The sequence below is a fragment of the Rhinolophus hipposideros genome (genome assembly GCF_964194185.1).
Source record: "Rhinolophus hipposideros genome assembly, chromosome: 23".
NCBI classification, from domain to species: domain Eukaryota; kingdom Metazoa; phylum Chordata; class Mammalia; order Chiroptera; family Rhinolophidae; genus Rhinolophus; species Rhinolophus hipposideros.
Window position 1 is genome coordinate 28,220,475 of NC_138069.1, and position 22,981 is coordinate 28,243,455.

At 39.7% G+C, this 22,981-nt stretch overlaps 1 protein-coding gene across 1 annotated transcript; it reads right to left on the reverse strand.

Annotated features, from left to right (window-relative positions):
- Positions 1-9,462: 9,462 nt before the first annotated feature.
- Positions 9,463-22,519, reverse strand: LOC308491505 (hepatitis A virus cellular receptor 1-like). Its single transcript, XM_081035239.1, has 6 exons — positions 22,434-22,519; positions 19,400-19,498; positions 16,268-16,323; positions 13,239-13,350; positions 12,000-12,036; positions 9,463-9,823 (listed from the first exon to the last, which is right to left on the reverse strand). The coding sequence occupies exons 1-6, from the start codon at positions 22,462-22,464 to the stop codon at positions 9,694-9,696; spliced, it is 465 nt and encodes a 154-aa protein (XP_080891365.1). The 5' UTR covers positions 22,465-22,519; the 3' UTR covers positions 9,463-9,693.
- Positions 22,520-22,981: the final 462 nt, after the last annotated feature.

The following is a 22,981-nucleotide window of genomic DNA, read 5'->3' on the forward strand; positions in this document are numbered from 1 at the left end:
AAAATGGTTCAGAAAGGAATTGTGTGTATAAAAGAAGAATAGATAAAGCAAACATATCAACATGTTAAATCTCACATTTAGGTGAAGGGTTCTATTGCTCCTTGTACTGTTATTTCAATTCTTCTATGGGCTGGAACAATTTCAAAAAATAAAAATGAATATATTAGTATCCAATCAGATTTGAGTTTGAATTCTGTCTCTGTCACTTACAAGCCATATGTCTTTGAGTAAGTTGGGTTTTATTTTTTCATTCATTTACTTAAAAAATATTTAGTGTGTCACTCTATGCAGCAAGAGATACAGCAGTGAACAAAACACAGAGATCTTACGGTGGCCACATATTAGTAAACTTTGTGTCTCGGGGTCCTCTTCTGTAAAATGGGAATAATAAGCTATCTCACTGGGCTGTTGTAAGGAGTATTTGTTCATTAAGTAACCAAATGTTTATTAAGTGCCTAATAATTACCAGGTGCTGTGCTCGTGGATACAGGTAGTATGTGGCAAACAAGTTTTGTATTTACTAAGAAGCTTACCTTTAGAGGTAGAGATGAACATTAACCAAACAATGTCACAAGTAATAAATTGATGCATGTCAATGCTACCTATGAATGTCATCACATTTCAGATTTCAGCTGTAAGAAAAAATACTAACACAGATAATCTAAAACCACAGATAATTAAATATTTTATTTGACCGTTTTTGACTTCCTTACTGCAGACCACTTGGTCTTCATAAATATACTGCTTATAGTTAGTCTAACACTATTAGTGGTTCAGACAGTGTTCAATGGACAGTCATTTTTTTCCTTGAAATATACTGCATTCTCCTCCCAATGTACCAAATGCCACTACAATCTAGTAAGTTTCATAACCTATGTGTATTAGGAATTGCGGCATGTGCACGTATATGCACTGACATATGTGAATACAGTCAGGAATGGAGACTAAGACTGCAATATAACAGACAGGCAGTTCTCAACCCTGTTTGCACACTAGAATCACTTGGAAAGTTTTTAGAAAAATATCTCTGCTTTTATGACTTATCCCTAAAGATTTGAGCTTATTTGCTCTGGGGTTGACAACAGATTGTGTAAGTGATTCTAATAGGTTATTAGATTTAAGAACCTGTGACTGGACTATAAAAATCACTGAGAGTATGTTCTGGGTTTCTTGTTCACTTTTGGAATCCAATACCCAGACCAGAGCGTTGATGGAGAGAAAGCTTAATCAACTGAAGGGTCAGTTGTCCGAAAAGACCCATTAATATAGCATTTCCTATCAATGGGGAGATAAATTTTATACTTTAACTTCAGGACTAAAGAATCTAGAGGGATCAGGGAGTAAACAAAGCAGTGTGTTTGCAATTCACAAATCTAGGTCTAAAGCAAAAAGGAAGTAGAAGTTTAGATCCCAAAGTCCCAGAGCTGGACTTCTAAGAGCAAACATCAAAGCCCTGTTAGAGCAGGGCCTCCAAGGTTCCCACTTCCGTTACCCCACCACTTACTCTTACCTTGAATTCTATAAATTCTCTTTGCTAGGAGAATACCCTAGGTAAAAGCGGGGAGAAAAGTCAATTAAACTTGCTTTCATAAGTAAATGAGATAAGAAATAAATGGGCTGACTGGAGGCAGGATTGTTTAGGGAAATCCGACTCCCCTTAGATTGTATTAAATCTGGTAAGTATGTGTCTAGGTTTATTACATGAACTATGCTAGAAAGAAAGAAAAGTGCGTTTTTCATATGTAACAAATCTATGGAATTCCTTCTATGTGTCTGGTAGTTATGCTAAGCACCGAGGATACAAAGGTGAATTATGAGCCCTGACTTGTGGAACTTGTGTTCTAGTGAGGATGACATTTTAAAAAATAATAATAATAGCAACAATAATTTCTCATTGTGATGTGATATAAAGAAAAACAACAATGTAATAAAACAGATACTAGAGAAGGTAGTCTGGAAAGAATTGTCGGAAGAGGTAAATTATAAGGTCAGCTCTAAAAGGAGACACTGAATCAGTCAAGTGAAGAGCCAGACGTAGCATTCCAGACAGAGAGAACCCCTGATAAAGATCATGGTGAGTGTCTGAAACTGAAAATAAAAGAATGACCCAAGATAAGGTCTGAGAGGTAGCCTAGGGCTAGATCCTATAGGACCTTTTAAATGATAATCAAGGGACTGGATTTCATTCTAAGACCTGTAAAAAATAACACAAGACAGAAATATGATCTGAGTGGGTTTTAAGATCACTCAGGCTGGTGTGTGAAATGTGGATCATAATGAGGTATAAAAAAGTGAGGCAGTAAGGAGAGATGATGATTCCTTAGAGTAAGGTGGTGACCAAGAGAGATGCAGAATAATGAATGGATTTTAGACACATTTTGGAGAAAGACTGCAGGAATTGAACTTGATTGTGTTAGCAGAGCAAGAAAAGGTTTCAAGGATGGCTTCTGGCTTTTGGCTTAAGCAACCAGATGGATGGTAGTGAAACACTATGATGGGGAAAACCAGGGAGGGAGAGGTTGCATTCTGGAAAAGTAATATGGCCTCTAGAGCTCCCCTGGACATGTTAGATGTGGGAGACACTTAAGTGGAGGTTCCAATTGGACAGACACTCTGAGAGCTGCAGAGAGATATTAAGGATGACACTTAAGGCTGTACAAATATAGGTCATCACCCAGAGCTGTAGAGAGATGGAAGGGGCAAGGCCTAAGGAATCCCAACATCTAAGAGTTAAGCAGAAGAAGAAATGACAAAAATGACTGAAAGGTAATGGTTAAGGAAGTAGGAAAGAGGCGTTTCAGAAGCCAAGAGAAGGAAAACTTTCTAGAATGACTGAAAATCAACTTACTTAAATACTTCTGAAAGAGTGACTCCAAAGATGACAGAGGTGTCTTTTGGATTTAGCAAAATGGAGGTCATTGGTGAACTTGACTAAAAGTATTTCCATTGTGCTTCATGGGTAGAAACTAGACGGTGGGTTGAAGAATGCAGGGGGGTGAGAAGTAGGAACAACTCTTCTGAGAAATATGGCTCTTAAGAAGAGCAGGGAAATGGGAGTAGCGAGAGAGGAATGCAAAGAATATTTTTATGTAAATGAAAATAGTATAAATAGAAAGGATGAGATAGATAATTCTAGAGAAAGGCAGAAAAGGAGGAATGAAGTCTTGGTTAAGGCAAAGGGGATGGAACAGCCCTTTGATATTTCATCAGCTGAGTGAGAAACAAGGGAGATTTGAGTCGCAGTGAAGTATAATGCTCATCTCAGAGAGTGCACTAGAAAGACCTCAGAATATGGGCATCACTGAGGGCCAATTTATGGCTTTGCTGTCATGACTTAAAATCCTGTCACTTTGGTTGTAAGGTTTTCTCCAGTGACTGTCAGGGAAATGATTTCAAATCAAACAGGATTTCCTCATCTGTTCTTCTAAGTGGCCATGATTTTGGAAAATGTCCGCCTTTTCTCACACATCATGACACTTCCTTCAAACCCCTTACACATACTAGAGTGGGCCCTAATATCCAGACCTGGCAGAACTCAAAATGATAATTAGTGTTACCATTGCTCCTTATCAACTCACAGACTTCATACTCATGTGATAAAGTCACAAACTCCACTGCAACTTCAGTGACCCTGGTCATTACCCTGGGCTAGATTCGGACTGATCCCGATCCTAGCCCAGGGCTCAATTTTCCCAACACACATTTATCTTCATTACCCACTCACCTCAAATACTATGTCAGGTATACAGAACCACTCATGCCTCCACTCTTGAATTTTCTCCTTTTTCCCATTTTTAGTATCTTCTGAACTCAGGAAGCACCTAAAGTCTTCCCCCTACTCCCCATGTATAATTACCTGAGGCATGTCCCTCGGTGGTGAGTAGTCGTGGAATGGCTGGAATGAAGTCTCTCCATGGAGTCCAAGCAGGGGTGACCCTGGCTAAGGTCAGAAACCAAAGTAAGGACGAGGCTTCTCTGAGAGCAGAGAGCTTGATTCAGGGAATCAAAGGGTCAGCAGAAAAAATGAGAAACACAACAAGTAAAGAGAAACACGTGTTCAACTTCCAAACTGGACACCTTTGTGGACAGTACCTCACACTCTTAAAATGTTTGTTACACATTTTCTGAGCTGCGTTTCTTACAGTCATCATTGTTACAACATAATTGTTGAGAAGAGACCTAACAGTCACACAAATGGCCGCACGAAATGCTCTTCATAAAACATCTCCTAAAATCCATTCACTAGCCCATGTGGTGGGTATTATCATGTTTTACAGAGGAGAGGGTCACGGAGTTTACATAACTTGTCCATGATTACCCAGCCAGTGAGGGACAGACAGCTCCGTCAGCCACAAAGTCCGTGCTCTCTACACCTGAAAACACACAAGTCCATGCACCCCCACCCACGTAATCCAGCGGGTCTCAATCCGGCCTGCGTGTGGCGCGGAAGCACCTGAGGACGAGCTGGTAAAATCCCAGTGCTCAGGCGGCATGAAGCAGGCAAGGGAGAAGCTTCGAGGGGCTTACCATGGAATAGAGACTTTTACCCAGGGGTGAGGGGTGGGGCAGTGGGAGGATTTTCATCTAATATGTAACATGTAAATCAGAGCTTGGACTTTCATATTGGACCACACCAGTGGCTGTGTAGAGGAAGGATTCAGGGGACATTGTGAAAAGGCACTCGTGGCCACCACATGCTCAAGTCAGAGTTGAAAGGGTCTTTCAGGTCCTGGAGAATCTTCAGGGGAACTTTACAGTTAGAGTCCCGTTTCCCCACATACACCATGCTCACATTTAGTAGGCACTACCTTTTCACCAGGTGGAGCAATGACTTTTTGTTTCTATTTCCTCGGATAATCTTATGTGATCAACAATCAAAGAAGAGACAGTCTTGGGAGGATGTGTATCTTGAGACTCCGTAAAATTCTCCACAACCAACTGACAAAAGACCTGGGTCAGGAGGAGAACCAAAGACAAATTGCTATTTATTTCCTTCCAGAGAGCACTGTGGACCTAGAAGAAACATTTCTAAACAAACCAGGCTACAAAATCCCGAGTGTAACTATGCTTCCCCTACCGTTTGTAGGGTTCTCCTACATTTGGAGGACTCTGAGTGAGGAATTTTGTTTAGCCTCAAAAATGGCATTGCAATACCCACACAGTCTAAGTATAAAGTTTTCATGTTCTTTTCCTGAGATTTACTTCTGAAATAAGTACCGTGTTTCCCCGGAAATGAGACCTAGCTGGACACTCAGCTCTAATGTGTCTTTCGGAGCAAAAATTAATACAACACCTGGTCTTATTTTACTATAAGACTGAGTCTTATACAATATAATATAAAACTGGGTCTTATATCAATGTTTGCTCCAAAAGACGCATGAGAGCTGATGGTCCGGCTAGGTCTTATTTTTGGGGAAACACAGTAGAAATGAAGAATTACTGCATGCTCTTATTTCTACATTTTCTATCAAGTCTGAACGTTTTTTACTGAAATGTAAAGTAGTTTCTAATAGCTTGTCTTCTGTAATTTAGACAAACAAGAAGATAAATTCTGAGGTACATCCTGTCTTACTGAATCAGAATCTCTAGGAGTAGGGGACCCAGGAATCTGTCCTTAACAAGCTCCCAGATAGTCTACAGCACTGCCTCCTGTCCTCGGGCATCTACATAAACTTTGCCATACTCACATTGCTCTTTTCCTATAATTCACTCAAGTTGTTTTAGGTGAATTAACTTTAAAATTGTCGTTTTCCTAAACAATATCCATTAAATTGGGGTTTTGATGCATTGTTTTCTAAAAATACAGATCAAACCATGTATCTATTTTATAAATCCATTGTGGACCAACTGAAAGCAGCTCCTGTATCACGTCAATACTTCAAGCTGCTGCCTGGACCAGTAGATCAGTCAGACACTGGCACCCTAACCCTCTTCTTCCAGGACCCCTGTCCCTCAGCCTGGGTGCCCCCACACAGTCCTGGGGAAAGCACCTCACTGCCAGGACGTACCCCTCTCCTACTACCCTCTTCTGTCATACAATCAAACTGGCTTTTTGTATGTAATCTTAGAACAGTGTCCCTGAAGCACATTAATAAGTGTGAATATAATTTGGTGAGGCATAGCAGGTTTAACCCTTACTATGCTAAAGCGTTTTGTTTTCAAGAGTGGGACTCTCCTCAAACAGATGTGTTCATGGAGCCCTTTCCATCCAGCACCTTGTGAGATACAGTGCCCACATCTCTAGCCTTGTTTCTCTTCAACCCTTCTCACTCACTCTGCTGCAGCCACACTAGCGTTTTCACTCCTTGGAACATACCTTACTCGTTCCCTCTCAATACAGAGATGTCTTGCTGCCCCAGGGCCCTTGCATTTGGGGGATTACTTCAAGTGGCTGCCAGTTGGGTTTTGACTCAAGTGTCATCTCTTTCCCAGAGACAGCCCCTAACCAACCCTGCACCACTCCTTCTCGCCACATCCGTCACACCCCCAGTTTTCCTCCAGCACAGTGGTTTTCAACCAGGGGTGCTACTGCCTCTCAGAAGACATTTGGTGACATCTGGAGACATTTGCAGTTGTCACAACTGGGGACACAACTGCCACCTGGTTGGTAGAGGCCAGAAATGCTGCTTGACACCCTACAATGCCCAGGACAGCCCCACAGCAAAGAGTTATCTAGCTCCAGATCCCCTGTTCAGAAGCCTGGCTCTATCACTACATCCTATGTCTCCGTAGCAATAATCAGAACCAGAATTGACGGTTTGGGGGTTCCGCCACTAAACTGGAGCTCCTGGGGAACTGGAGTTCAGGCTGGTTCTGTGCTCCACCCCAGCCTCGAGACGATGCCAGGCACACGTGACTCTCAAATCTTGTCCCCCCGCCCTTGTCCTGGGAGTCCACACCAAGGTGAAGATGCTGGCCCCGCCTAACTGATGGGGCGAGAAAAGAAGTCCGTTTTCAGAATGAAAACAGAAATCCCATTTATTGGTGAGTGTGCATATGATGAAACTAGGAGACCCTCACACTTCCGTGTAATCACAAAACTACTTTCACAGCCATAAGTGAAAGATTGATTCTGCTACTTTTTAAAGATGGGTAACATTTCCGAAGTTTTAATATATGGTGTTAATTGCACCCAGGTGCTAATGTCCCAAGACAGATTGTAGAAAATGGAAAACTCAAATCATTGTACAAGATTGATATATTTACAGAAAGTAATTTAATATTAACTTAATACCTACCCTTCCTTCCTTTTAAACCAGGAGTGTCCAAACTGCGGCCCGCGGGCCAACTGCACCCGCAATCCATTTTTAATTGGCCTGCAGCAAATTCCAAAAATATATTTAGTTTTCTTAAATAAACCAGGTGAGGCAATATGTACTTCACCTCGAGTGAGTCGCCCGGCTTTTTGTGTATTTTACCGCATACGGCCTCTGGTGAAAAACGTTGAAAAGTTTGGACTCCCCTGTTCTAAACCATTCACCCTCTCAGTTTTTGAAAATTATTTTCTATGGTATAAAATGATAACCAAATTCCTCATTAGACTTTTCCAGGAAAGAAACATTATTCAAAAACATACCGGGTACTATACAGCAAGAAACTAATGACTGCAACACCATGGAAATTATCCACTGAGCACTACTGCTAGATCTTCTATTACAAACTCAACCCCACCCCACCCCCCAGGAAAAGACCTTTGCACTTCTGTAGTGTTTTCTACTTTTCAGACTTCACAAGTAGCATGCCACTGGATTTGGAATACTAGTATACTCGTACACTGATGTAGGTGTGGAAATAATTATCTCTAAAAGATATAAAAATTAAGGCATAAAGAACAACTTGCCCTAATGTCATCCAGTGTTATTGGTAAGAATTAGGACAAGAACTCAAGCCCTATTTCTACTTCTGTGCCCACTGCTTTCCCCACATCCCACACACTGCTTCACAGAATGCTACTGGGCAAGCCTGTAGTCACTGTGCTCATGGGTTTCAACAAGTTTTGAAAATGCTGGACCAAACATGTTAACTAGATACCAGAGCCTTTAATAAACCATTGTAAATCTCCAGGAAAGGTGTGGGGAATAGAGTAGGCATCATAAATTCAAAGCCCCACAGTTAACAAAGAGGGCATGCAGGAAAAGTACACTGAGGGCTGAGGGGATGTGATGTCATCTAATGGGGTCCCGACTCCATAGGATTACAGCTCAGTGTTGCCAGGTCTTTCCAGAGAAGCCACAAATCTGAGCTTTAATCTGAAACCTCCATGCTTATGCATGTTGTCTTGACTTCAAAACAAAAACACAGTAGTTTGGACAAAATATTTAGACTAGAGTAGCCTGGCCCCATTTGGGAAACCCGGTATGTGATGCTTAACAATCTTATTTGCCCTTATAACCTTTATTCAGAGGTCCTATTAATGTCTCTAGAACCTTGTCATAACTGTTGTCTTCAAAAACAAGCATTCTCCTCTCCTCGACCACTATGCTATTAGCAGCTCTGAACCCCAAGCATGAGTTACTTCAGGATTTACTCCCATTGAAATTGATACCCAGCCTTGTTAACTGCCATGTAGAAATATTTCTGGTGCCTAAAAATACCCTTACAGTTAGCCTTTGTTTAACTCTTAGCAAAACCGAAAATTTAATTCAATTGTGAAAAAGGAATAGCATTGGAATTGATTTGATATGAAATAAACCCTTCACCTTTCCAAACCAATTTTTAAAGTCAAAATTGTTTGGGGACAATTTAGAATTTCAGTTGAAAGAAGTAATACACTCAAACAACACTATTATATTTTCAAAGTAACTTTTCTGAGACAGGAAGCCTTTTCTCTTATATTCCCTATTCTCTCCCTTTCTTTTTTTCTTTTATTTATCTCTGCTCTGCGTCATTTTAAAAATTAGTTCAGATTCCCTGACAGTTGTCTACCTAAGTGCCTAGACGCATGGCACAGATGTAGCAAAAATAGCATATATGTATTAAATCACATGGCAGTTGATTTTCTACCACTGCTATCTACTTGGTCCATGCACTAGCCTAGTTTCTTCTAACTGCTAAAACACCCCTTTCTGGTTCCAAGAAAGCACTTAAAAACTTCATGTTTTCAGAGTCATGAAAAAACAGATCGAATGGTACAATCATTATTTATTGAATTTATTTCTTCGTGAGGGAAATAAAAACCTGTTCACCTCCATAATTTGAGGGAACTAAGAAATGTAACATTTAGAGTTGCAGCATAAAAAAAAGAAAAAAGAAAGAAAAAAACAAGAGATAATCATGGCATGCTTTCAAGTGAATTCATGTAAGTAACAAATCAAATTTGCTGATTTTAAGTCCTATTCCACTTTTCTTGGCAGCTTTGGTGACTAAGGCAGAAGTTCTTTTCCTATCTCCCCAATGAGAATTCTTGATGGGTACAAGATTCGTAAGGTCTAAAGAGAATATACGATACTAAAGTCTTCATTTCATATTTGTGAGAGAGCTCTGCTATGACCAGGAAGATTGAGAGAGTATTAGTATAAAAAATTAGGAGTATATTACCAAAGGCTATACACAAATGAGCTAGAGACGCTCTACCCAACATCACAGACATTTTGGAATGGTGTGGGAAATGTGACAGAAAAATCATCCTGGAGCTTAAAAGGACTGTGACATGGTGATCTGGTCATAGTCTGCTGTGGTCAAGGGCATGTAGCTTTAGTGGGCCACTGAGTCTGAATGCACGTTGTAAAGATCATTCTCAATGTAGATATTCTCATCTGCTTGGTAGCGCACTGAAGCAGGATTTTCCAAAGTTCCATTCTTAGGGTCATTCAATAAAACTTTGCTACAAAAAGAATAACATGGTAAGAGAAAAGCAGACCCATCCAAAGATTGGACAGCACATTTGTTTATGCTCAGGTAAGACTGAGTATCTGCAATTCCCAGAGCCCCATTCACAGAACCTGTGGAATGAATAGAAGCCTCCATCCAGAGTTGTGAATATTAAGTTGCAGGAAAGTTTGTTTAATAAGCAGATAGAAAACCTAAGTAGTATTCAAAAGAGTCAGGCTAGTCTCTTCAAGAGATTCGTGTAATAGAATACAAAAACAAATAAACTAAAACAGAAACCAGACATCAAAGTGAAGTACTGAGATACATATTCTCGAAGGTGGCTAAGACAAGGTTTAGCTGGTGTTTTTCCAAATGGGGCTTGTGACATTTTAGAGGGGTTATTGATTCTATAAAGTAGTCTACGTCCTGAATGTAAGATAAACAGAAAATACAATATACAAGTATCAGGACATAATGGATGTAGTAAAATAGTGTTGTTTCACGTAAGTATATATTAGATCATGGTGTCACAAATCTTATTGTCATTATGGTCAGAATTTGAAAGCCATGATCTAGATAATTTTTGTAACCCATACACTCACACATCAAGTGCATAAAGAACTATGAGTAAATTTTGATATAGCTGTTTTCTAATTTGTATGTATATTGTTTTTATTACTTTACTCTGTCTAGAAATGATATGAAATGTACTGAGTCTTCATTCAGCTCTGAAATTTAAATTGATCAGTCATACATGTGTGAAAATAATTTAGGTGTCAATAGCTTGAAATGAGTCACTGCGATATAGCTGTGAAAAAAAGTCATGAGGAAATGCTCATTTTTGTTGGGTTTTTTCTTTTCGTTTTGCTTTTTTATATTTTACAACATTTACTACAATAAATATTTCTTTTATTATTATTAAGTGAAAAAAAGTAGACATTAAAAAGAATTTAACAGTGAAAGGACAGCATTCAACTAAAAGGATATTACATTCCATGTTTTTCTGCCTCTAAGGAGTACTTTTTTCCCCTCCATCCTCAGACTCAAATAATCAAAAAACTCCTGTAAGTTTGGGGTTTGGATTCTAAAAGACCCAAGATGGAGTCCTTTACCTGCTATGAGGAGTGACCTTAGATGTCACTTAACTTTTCTAAACCTCTTTCCAATCTATACACTGAGAATAATAGTGCCTATCTCACAGTTTAGTGATGTGAAGGGCATGATTGCAATAATTGAAGCCACCATTTATGGAGCACTAATCATGTGCTGGGTATTATTCAAGGAACATTCTGTGGATGGGCTCGTGTAATTAACTAAGAAATAGGGAAGACTGACATCCAATGAGAGGGAACTAGGAAGGATGGATGGCAGCCTAACGGATGTATTTTGAATCAGAGAAAGACCTTGCTGGAAGCCCACACTGGACTTAATGCAGCAGGTGACTTGGAGCTGGAAGTAAACAGTGGTTTCGCACCATTAAAGATATTAGGGCATGACCACAGGGCCTGGATGTAAGTAAAGGGGACTGAAGTTGCCATTGGGCAGCAGGGTGGATTACAAAAATGGTCAATTCAGCTGCGTGTGAGGCCAGATAACCCACGTGAAGGAGCAGAGCAGGCTGGGGGTGAACTGGGGATGGGGGAACTGTGGGGACGCACTGTGCCACCACAGTCTTTTGCATTTCTTCAGCCTGGAGTTGTCTTCCTTCAGTCTTTGCAGAGCGGCCTTCTGCTCCTTCAGGGCTCACTCACACAGCCCCTTACCCTGCTCCTCATTCCCCACACTATTCTTCTGGAAGCACTGAAAGGACCCTGTTGATTTGCTCATATGTTTTCTATCTGCTTTGTTCATCTCCTTGGAATATAATAGGCAATCAATAAACAAAGCCCCAAATCAAGAATAAACCAAACAAGTCATTCGGATGTTCCATCAAACAAAATTTGTGATTTAGTTCCCTTACTCTAAGAGGTTAGGCTGGAGGTGCTCTTTCTGGCACAAGTCCAGGGGAATAAAGAAAGCTAACAATGTCACCAAAAGATGTGGATATCAATGGAAGCACTCAAACTAGATTTTTCAGGATCCAGGGTGTAAAACGGAGAGTTCAGGAGCAAGAGACAGGAAAGCTTTTTTCTTGGTTGTTATTAGAGGAGGAACATCAAAAGGCAGTGACACAAACCCTTTAAACTTACCGTATTTGCAACACCTTTCTTCTTGTGCATAAATATTCTAAATGGAAGAGGAGTTAAAAAGAAAATTAAAAATGTCAGCCAAAGAGTTCATGAGATCTTTTTCTAAACAAGTACTGTGTTTCCCCGAAAATAAGACCTAGCCAGACAATCAGCTCTAATGCGTCTTTTGTAGAAAAAATTAATATAAGACCCGGTGTTATGTTATGTTATGTTATGTTATGTTATGTTATGTTATGTTATGTTATGTTATGTTATGGTATGTTATGTTATATTATGTTATATTATACCTAGTCTTATATTGTATTATATTATATCATATTACACCAGGTCTTATAGTAAAATAAAACCGGATCTTATATTAATTTTTGCTTCAAAAGACGCATTAGAGCTGATGGTCCGGCTAGGTCTTATTTTGGGGGAAACACGGTATATTACTTCTGCTATTACTTTTACATGAACAAAATTAATACAAAGCCAGAGCCTGAAAAAAGTAAATTTAGAAGAATGTTTAAAAAAGAAAGAAAACAAAACAAAACCAAAAACTGACTAGGCTCTTCGCTGGTAACTTCAGGTAATTCATTTTGAATACCTACAACCCAAACAAGCTGCTTAGTGCAAACTATCTCATGTTCATTAATGGGTTAGTGTATTCACACACGTCACCCAGCTTACTTTAATGCAATTATTAATTATTAGATTTCATGTTTTTTAATGGATGATTGTGGTTCTTTCATGGAGACGTTACACACACACACACACACACACACACACACACACACACACACACACACAAATGGTGGACGGCAGCTCTTTGAAACCTTTTATTCTACCTTTCCCCCTGAAATCTATTTCCCTTCTAATGTGTCATTTGCCTCTTCAGTTAAGTGAGTGTTGTAAACCGCTCAGCAATATGATCCTTCATGGGAACAAAAACTGGGCTTTGAGGGGAGAGGAGAAAGATGAGCGAACAAGCCTTACATAGTATAACGGTTTTTTGCCTTCCAAATTCCAGTTCTACCCAACAAACTCTTATTTCTTTATATTTAATATCTCCTATGGAGAATTTAAATTTCATTTTTTCATGGGTTAATACTTATAAGAAAAACAGAACAAGAGGTTATGAAACAGAGAAGTTATATGAAATCAAAATTGCACAGTGTGTGGACCAGCTTGAACCCAGGCAGTCTGGCTCTAGAACCCTCACTGTGTTCTTTTACGCACATTCCTGACAGGACTTACTTTTGGTAATGATGGCAGCCAAAATAGTGAGCAATAGCATGGCGGGAATGGAGATTCCAATGTAGAGTGCCTTGTTGGTGGTCATCCATTCCTTTTCTTCCAGGCACATGTGCTAAGGAAACATCAGGAGATCGAAAAGGCATCTTGTTAGAATTATGGGTGAAAACATTTCCTAAAACAACATACTCAGACAAATGTATCTTTATTGGCCCTAGGCTACTTCTAGATCATGAAAGGTAAGACCAAAGGATCTGAGGTTGTAACCATGGTGAAATTCTAAGACATTTGAAACTCAATATGTTTGGGGATATGAAAACGTTTAATATCTTGCTCGGAGTCGTATTTACATAGCTATACATTTGTCAAAGTTTAAACTGTACACTTCAAAGGGTATTCTTTGCTATAGGTAAATTACCCATATTTTTTAAAAATCTGTACTTTTCCCATAAATACATCCTATTTTATTAACAAAGAAGAAAAAGGTTTTATTTATATATCAGTTGACATGGTCATGTCATCTAATGTTATCCGAACGCACTCAATTATTGAATTTGGTCCTTAATACAGTTCTAACTTTTTAAACTGTAATTCAAGACTCTATGTCTATGTAAATGGACTTGAAATGAGCTGCTCACAGACATGGCCCTGATCAACAATTAACTTAAAATGCTGTGTGACTGGGTGTAAATGCAAATTTTTGTTTAAATCTCCTGATACAATTCATAAGGGATCAGCACCTCCTAGAATAAGCCCAAAATATGGCAAGGATTATGCTAGGCCCCGTTACCTACTTTAGCTCTAGTCCTCAAGAAATCCCAGAGGGAAGTTATTTGAACAGAAAGGAAGTGGAAGATCAGAGAGAAGGATAAAGCCTCTTGCTGCAAAGTAGTTTAATTTCTAGAGTCAGAATCCTGGTTCTCTTACTTATTAGCTGTAGGACCGGGGACAAATTATTTACCATCTCTGAACCTCTGTTTCTGTGTCTGTCAACTACTGATTAAATAGGGTCCTTGGGAAAGGTACTTTTAGGTACTTCATGAAAAACACGATGAGGAATATAAGGAGAGGAATTTAGTATGTGAGCCCTCCTTGTTTAAAAGGGGAAAGGCCACTAGCTGAGAGGGAGAAGCTATGTTGGTATTACCTTACAGATTGGGGGGTAAAGAGCTTAGATGGAACACGGGGTTACCAGAGGAGGCTTCGCTTTCTGATTTTAAAAATATATATATTATATATTACATAAAACTGCATGTTCATACATAGTCACAAAAAGTGGAGGACAGCATTAGGAATACAGACAGTAGAAATGTAATGGCTGTATGCGATGTCAGAGGGGTAGTAGATTGGGGGAGGCAGTTATCACTTAGTGAGGGGTATAAATGATAAATGTCTAACTATTACATTGTTCTGTACACCTGAAACTAATAAAAAATGAAAAAAGAACTGAAGGTTCATTTGAGAATGTCGAACTAAGCATAAAGAAAAACAAAATCAACCATAATTCTAACATCCAGAAACACCCATTGTTACAACTTTTTATGATGTAAACTTTTAGAATTTTTTCTTAGTGTTTTTTCTTAACAGAAATATTATATTCAATATATACTACAGTACAAATACTATTTTAAGATAGTTTTTTCATTTAACAATCAGTAGTAACTGTCTTCTCATGACAGTAAATACACTACAGTAAAGATTTTTTTAAATTAAATTTGTTGGGTTGACAGTGCTTAGTAAAGTTACATAGGTTTCAAGTGTATAACTCTGTAATACAAGTGATGACATTTTTAATGGCAATATTAGGACCTGCTTATCAGACTAAATGAGTAAGCCCTTACTATTGAATACCGACTTTGTTTATTACATTTCCATGATTACGAATAGCACAAATATACATCTTTTCTCATACATCTTCATGTATTTGTTCAATTCTCTCCTTAAGAGAGACTCCAGGAGATTGACCTACTGGGTCAAAATATATGCTGTGTGCTTTCATCTTGACAGCCTCAGAATCAAGGCACAAAAGGCTCACAATTTTGCTGCTACCTATTATGAACTTGGCTTCTAAATTGCTTCTACTTGTTACTAAACAAGTAGACCTATACTTGACCTATAGGTAACTGAGGCCAAGAACAAGCTCACCATTCAGAATGTGTGATTTTATTCAATTCAGCATACTTCTGGCCAAAGAGCAATATAATAATCATTTACATAGTGGCAGTTCTGACATTTAGAAGGGATGCAGAAATTCAGCCCACATCCATCAGATCAATCAGCATCCAGGCCATACAAGTTTTTAACATATCTCATATCACTCCCATGTAGTGTTCCCATTAGAACCAAGGTTAAAAATAAAAAGTAATCTGACCCTAAACACCCCATTTTGCCTGAGCTTGACTTTCTTTTACTATGGTCATGTTGTCATGTCTTACCACATGTGAACAGAATTAATACCTTAATAATTCAACCTATGGAGAGTTAGGGTATAGAAAAACACAGCAGGGCCTCATTTCTATATAGGATGGCAATTGGGTTGGAGAAGAATAGTAGTGGGCCTATGTTTAAGCAAGCGCACTTTCACCTGCATAATGTTTTTGTTTGGAATGGTCCTCCATGCCACCACAGTAACTCAAAGCATGGCATTCACGTAAAAGTAACTGAAGTCTTCTGGGGTATGTTATGCTAACTCACTCTTCTTAAATTCATTCATTCATTTTATTCCAATTTTTGGCCAGGAGAAAGTGTGTAATGTGTGAGTGTGTGTGTGTGTGTGTGTGTGTGTGTAAAATATTATTTATCAGCATCTCTAACAAACTGGTCTACGTGTACCAGTATGAACTTTGAGTTCATCAGTACGAAAATTAGTTAAAGCATCCCTATTTAAGAAATAAATTCTTATCTTCTTTGTCTTGTAACTGCGAAGAACCAATCTGTGGGCTAGCTTTACAAAAGTTATCACTAAATGTAATTTGCTTCCAGAGAGACATACACGCATGTCTGGCTAGTAAAATAGGAAGGAACATGCTTACAGTTTCATTGTATTCCCAAGCACCATCTGAAGGCTCTGCCACAGTGCCATTCCCATCTGCTCAACAAAAAGGAAGAGCAATTAGAATTGCAAAAAATATTGAACACTCGCTGCAGACAGTAATTATATTCACACTGCTTTCTGGTGATGAAGGAAAAGTTGAATAATCATATGGCCAAATAAAGCAGGCATTGCAAGAGTTACACCGAGTTACTAATGTTTATTAATTTATCTTAGAAGGTTGTGTTTCTTAACCATTTTGTCATGGACCCTGTGAAAATGGATGCCCTTTTTTCATCTTTATGGGAAAAAATGCATTGCATGCAAAGTTTTACCTCAAATTTCAGGGGCATAGAGGCAATTCTTGAAATCGGGTTAAAAATGCCACATAAAGGTAGGTAATCAGTATTTTTATGCCAACTAAGAACCTGTCAATGAGGGCACAGAGACTATGCACAACTGATGATCAAACTACTCTATTCAGAATGGACAATATATTGGCTTTACATTCAAAATGTAAGTACAGTGTACTAACTAAGATATCTAAATCAGGTGACATTTCCCTCCTACGTAATGTGCCAACGTGCCTACATAGTGATCCAGAAGCACTGTAGAATATGTGTTATGCATATACCAACCACAAGACCAATATATCTTATACTATCTAAAATTTAATATCAAAGGGTTTCATTCCTTAGTTTTGAGTATTCACGTTTTCATAGTGCTTTGAAATACGTATGTTGTATCACGTCGCTGGCCTTGCTAGGCAAGTGTAGGTCAAATGTAGAATTCTCTTTTTACTGAGTATCTACCACATACTAAACACATGACATCTTTCTGACAACTTCCTTAATCCCATTTTACAGATGATGAAACAGACCTGGAATATTTACACAAGTTTCCACCTCCCATAAATGACAAGAGCCCCTTCTTATAATGACCACATAAATTGCATTCCTGTAAATAAAATTCCCTATTAATGACAAAGCCATAAAAAACCAACTCAATTGTGATGAAATTAAAATATCCCTATTCCCCAATATCTTTACATTATTTCTGTGTTTACTTTTTCCTCATTCTGAGACTACCTTTAGCATAAGGCCATATCTAGGCTTACGTAATACCTATAGTCTAGGCTATCTTTGTGACTTGTATTATGACATTAAATAAGTCCCTCAGGTACAGAACGGGATAATGCACTAAATATAGCATGGACTTGACTCAGATGAAAATTGAGTTTGGTGTTCTTAATGTCCCTTAAGAAGGTGACCTTGATCAAGGTCTTTTGCATACACGTACTTATTTATTTCTACCTAGGGTAACCTTGAACTACAGTTACAAGCTATCAACATCACCCATCTCATAACGTTGTGAAATTAGATGAAGCACGTAAAGCACTTAACACCACAGAGGATAAATATCAGCTATTGCTCAATATTACGATGTTACAATGCAAGAAGCAGTGGGAGCAAGAAAACTAGCGATGCACTTTCCAAACATCATACTCTTCAGTCAGCATAAAGATCCAGTGAGGAATGCAACAATTTGTCCATGGGCACCCAGCTAGTAACTGGCAGTGAAATCGGGAGCTGTCTCCAAAACAGAACTATAGGGCCTCCCCAGTCTGGCAACGGCAATAAATAAGGGCCGCCTTGAAAACATTAAATGAGATAACATATGACAGTTTCCTGGCACACACACTGTCAAGTGTGTGGCAGGCCATATGACAACCCAATTCCCTTCTAGCCCTAACATTCTTCGCTTCCGAGGCCTCAGCCCGTGAAGGCTGACTTGGGCACAGAGAGGATTTGGCTCCGGAGCCTCAGATACACCACCAAGATGGCAGCTGTCACAGGCCATGAAAACACTGCTGCTCCCAAGGCTGCCTCACCCTGGAAAGCTCTACCTTGTCCAGGTGTTAGTGACAGGACGTTCTAGAGAATGATTCTCTACTCCTACGTTCTACCTCCTCACACCCCCTAAAAGTGTGGGTGCAGCTGCTCCTACTGCTGTTACCTCATGTTCTTATCCATTTTCTCTTTGTTTATGTCTTGAAACAGATCGCACTACAGATTCCACTTTCATAACCACGTCACCATGATCTAATCCCACCAGAATGGGTCCCTCCGTGCACCTCCCCGGAGGTCCATTTTAAATTAACAGCATTGTAGGAATGATTCTCAAAGGTAGGCCATGGGGTGACCCCCTCCAGACTGGCAGCTCCTGAGTATGATGAGTCACACACAGGAGGAGTCTTGCAAGGTTTCACCTTGTTGGGATGCAGCACAAGACAGGGACACATGGCCACTCTGTATTACACAGGGGTTCAGCATGTGACACTCTCCACACTTACCACCATGGGTAACAAGCGTTAGCTGGGAAAGATGACAGGAATCAGTATGACCTTTCTCCACCACAGGAAAGACCAGCCAATCTCACACTTCGAAAGACTAGAGATTACATGGGACTTGCCCAGAGCGGGGAAGGCTTTTTGGAGGGAATGGCAGATTCTCAGTGGGGCGTGACTCTTTGATGTCAGCATGGGTGTCATGACCCGTCACAAGGTATCCATTTGCAAGCCTGACAAGGTAGCAGAAAAGCCTCCTGCTGGTATTTAAGGCTCTGGGGCTTAGAAGGAACATAAACACAGTTGAGCAGTTTGACTCGATTTAATTGTTTTATGGCTCTGGTCCAACGGAACAAACCATGTAATAAGTTTGGAGTCAAAACTGGTTCATTTGATTTAGAAAAATAGTGTTATGCCTGTGGATGTTCCCCAATCTAACAAGCTACCTATGCTGGTCAGGTATATACTCTCTAGACTTCCATGTGACACTCTTAGTGGCTACCGTGTCTATCACTTACACCTTATAACTGTGTCCCATGTTCTTTATCTCATGTAATCCTCACAGGACTCTGCATGATCAATGCTCTTCCATCCATTTTACAAAGGATGAAAACAGATTCAGAGAGGGTAAAATTTTTGTTCGAGTCACGTATCTGATTGGAGGGGCCAGTGCTGGCACTCATGTGAGGTCAGATCTGTCTTACTCCAGAATATGTGCTCTTCACAACATGTCAATGATTGTGAAAACTGAATGCCCTAGGTGTTCAGGAAAGAAAATGAAGTTACCTGTTAGGCAAGGGTTCACTGGTAAGCTGCTTGTATTTGTTTCCTGTGGTGTGATAGGCTGAGTTTCTACTGTCTGCATTGGAGAAGATGAAGTAGTATCTGGAATGAAAAGAAGGAAAGAGCTGTGTCCCATTTCTGCACAAAAATTCCCATCTCCCCAAAAAAGCACACATCAAAACTAGAATCAGGAATTACTTTCACTCTTTATTAAAAATTGGTTCAAAGATGACCTTGAGGCATTGGACTACCATCTAGGTATTTATTACCAGGAATAAATCTCATCTAGATAATGATCTGGATAGTTATTTATAGACAGAACTATTTCTCACTTTTCATACTCCTAGGATTCCCCTAAATGTATAAAGCCCACAACAGGGCATCTTATGTAGGGCACCCAACTAAGCTTTTATCCATACAAGTGACATTTTCACTTTCATGGAACAGGCCCTGGGAGTTTGCACTCATCTGCCCTCCCTGCTTCACATCAACTCCAACCTGGATTTTCTGGCCTTAGTCAAATTCCGGATTATCCATGTAGATATCTTTCCAGAGACATGAACCTATGGACCAGCACAGGACACATACTCACGTTGTATAATTCGTTGAAGTCTCCTCAAGGTGTCTACATTGCCCAATATTAGCCTCGGTAATGATTCACAGCCCCCAAATTAAGGTTCCCGGTAAACATTGACCCCAGCTCCTTCTGAGGTTGCTTTCCGGTCACTCCTTTAGTAAGACTAATTTCCTGTGTTATCTGACTCATCTTCCATTACTCACCCAAAGTTTCACTAAGAATTCTCCAACCCAGGGCTACGTGCCCCTTTGCTTTCTTGACAGCACCCCTTCCTTTTCTATCAGATATCTCACCTTCCATGCAGAGTAAGTCACTAGCCTCTTTATCTTTATATTTTTCCCCCTTAGAGCACCACAGAATTTTGGAGCAAATTAGTGGTGCTGGCTGGACAAGAATTCTCAAAGCTGGGCTTTCTTTATTGCCTCTCATTGTTTTTTCTGTTTCCTCTTTCCCACCATAGTCTTCACATTTCAGCATCATCCTTTCTCATGTCCTGAACTGTGTCCTTGTTTTCCACTTATAGTCTACCTATAACAGGATACCTTTAGAAAGTAAAAACAGGATAGATTGTGATCACAATCTATCCAGCTTAGGTCTATGTGAAAGTCTTCTTGAGCCTAACTTCTTTCTCAACTGTGAGATTTTGTGGGTATCTTCCTCTTTTTCCTTGCTCCTACAACCTTATATCCAAGCATTCCATAATATTTTAGGCAACTAGTATGCATTAGAGACACTGAGCTCAGGGAGGGAGTGGATGTAAACATAAATGTCTCTGCATTGAATTAGCTCCAGTGTTCACCTTCTTGTAATATAAACTTCACCTGTAAACTCAAACTCCTTAGGAAACTATCAGGATAAGGATAAAACTCAATTCAATTAATAATACAATTACTATTTCCCAGGATTTCACAAATGTAAACCAACACTTTTCTTCTGAATCTCTCCTTTAAAAGAAGTCAAAAACTTATGTATGTTCATGAAACAAAGTCCAATAATCCACACCCTTTGGCAGGCACAAACTAAGTCAACCTAAGTATAGAGAAGCTAAATCAATATTGAGAAAGTAGACAGATTCTCTGGTATGTCCAGCTGCCCAGAACAAAGCTGTTTTTCTTACAAACTTTTATGGCTCTAAAATCCCAGTTTTCACCTCAAGCCCTCTCTTCAAACTCAGCTCAGAGCACAAATGCTGCGAATCCCTCCAGGCTAAATATCCACCAGGTCCGATAGAAGTGAAAGAAAATCAGTATGTTTCATCAGATTTTTCTGGTAAGAAGTTGTGACTACTGTTTCTCAGAATCCAGGGCCACCTCAAGGAGTCAACGAGTATTAGAGTCTTGTAGAATCTTCACTAAAACTTATCTTTGTGATCCTGGAAATAGAAGTTTTTAACCTAAACTGGTCCTCAGAATGCCAAATTATTTCTCCACCTATGAGCTAAATGTTTCTGCATTTGTATTAAACCTAAACTCTTAAATATCAGAACTTTGAAGTGTGAACCATGAATTAAAAGACGGAGCCTGTACATTCTAAATCCCCGAAATCCTTAAATCTGATCTTTACTTTGTCGTCAGTATAAATAGCATTTTTTTCAACCCCTGTGCTACATAATAAAGTAAATGACGCTTGAAGCAAAATTGTGTAAAGCCACTGGCTGCTATGGAAAGACAGGATGGTTATATAAAGTCTTTTTTAGTGAGGATGTCAGATCAGGACAAATTCATCCAAACATAGCCTCAGTGCTCTTGATAGAAGGCACGATCCAGTAGTTATCACCACAGCCCCAAAGTCAACTTAATGGCCACTGAATCCTGACTCAACCACCTTCTATCCATATGACCTTCATCAGTGCACTCAGACCCTATGCCTGGGTCCCCACAACCATGTAACACGATTGAATCACACGTCCAATGCTTAGGGTTGTCATCAAAATTAAGTGATCTAATACTTATAAACCATTCAGCATGATCCTTGGCACATAGGAGAGACAGTATATGATAACTTCGAGGAAATACTGTCTTTGAGTGGAGGCTCTGACTTCACAGGGCACTAAAGGATCTCCGTTCAGAACTCCTTGTGAGGACAGAATCTTATGAATCTGACCCCGATTCTCAGGCATTCCCTTTAATTTCCTCATCATCTTGTGCTCAACTGATACAAATTCACCTCATCTTCATTAGATGAAGTCCAAGATCAGCAGTCTGAAGATGTTTTTGGCTAACAGTGAATCCCCTTGAGAATCTGATTTTTAAAAATTATGGCTCCCCTCACTCTGAAAATACTAATAGGTACAAAAGTTATATGTAATATGGAAGGAGGTTGTCAGGTGCTGTGGAGACCAAGTTTGAAACCCAGGGAAGAACCCTTGCCCTAGATTGTACTTCTGCCTTAACCCAATGCCCTGGGCAGTCTATATCCTCTCATTAAGAGGCCTCTGGTGTCAGAAACACATCACTTTACCTGTCTTGAGTTTCTGCGTGGATGCTGGCATTCTAGGAGCAGAGGTAGAGACCTGATGTGATGTTGGAACCCTGGTGACGTTAGGTGGAGCTAGAAATCAAAGGAAAGCAAGGATTAATCAAGCAACAGGAAACAAGAGCTGTGTGCTGGGCCTGTACATCAACTCAACAATGAGAAACCCTCCCCAGGCAAAACTGGGCACCAATCACCCCTGAACCCAGAGTCTTTTCTTTGGTTTACTAAACTGTGACATGGTGGGCTTGAGGACACACCAGTAAAAAGGAAACTGCATTCAAAAGCATATATTCTAGTAGGCTCAGCGGTAAAAATGGTTACCCAGGTTTAGCACCGAAGCCAGCCATGCCTATGAGATTCCTGTATCTTCATAATCATCTGCATGGTGGGGAAAACGCCTAGAGCCTGGGGATGCCTTAGGTCTCTAAGTCGTGAATGGCTAAGACTTAAACAGCGGGTCCCAGGCCCAAAATATTCGCCAAATAAATAACATTCAGTTCAGTCAGTTCAGAGTATCCTCTCAAGGGACCTAC

Bases quoted from the DNA above. Each gene is read 5' to 3' on its own strand.
- LOC308491505 (XM_081035239.1), bottom strand. From the start codon at position 22,464: ATGCCAGCATCCACGCAGAAACTCAAGACAG. The intron at 13,351-16,267 runs GTAAGCATGTTC...ATGTTTCCTTAG, and splicing joins CTTGGGAATACAATGAAACT to CACATGTGCCTGGAAGAAAA. The intron at 12,037-13,238 runs GTAAGTCCTGTC...TCTTCCATTTAG, and splicing joins GGCTGCCATCATTACCAAAA to AATATTTATGCACAAGAAGA.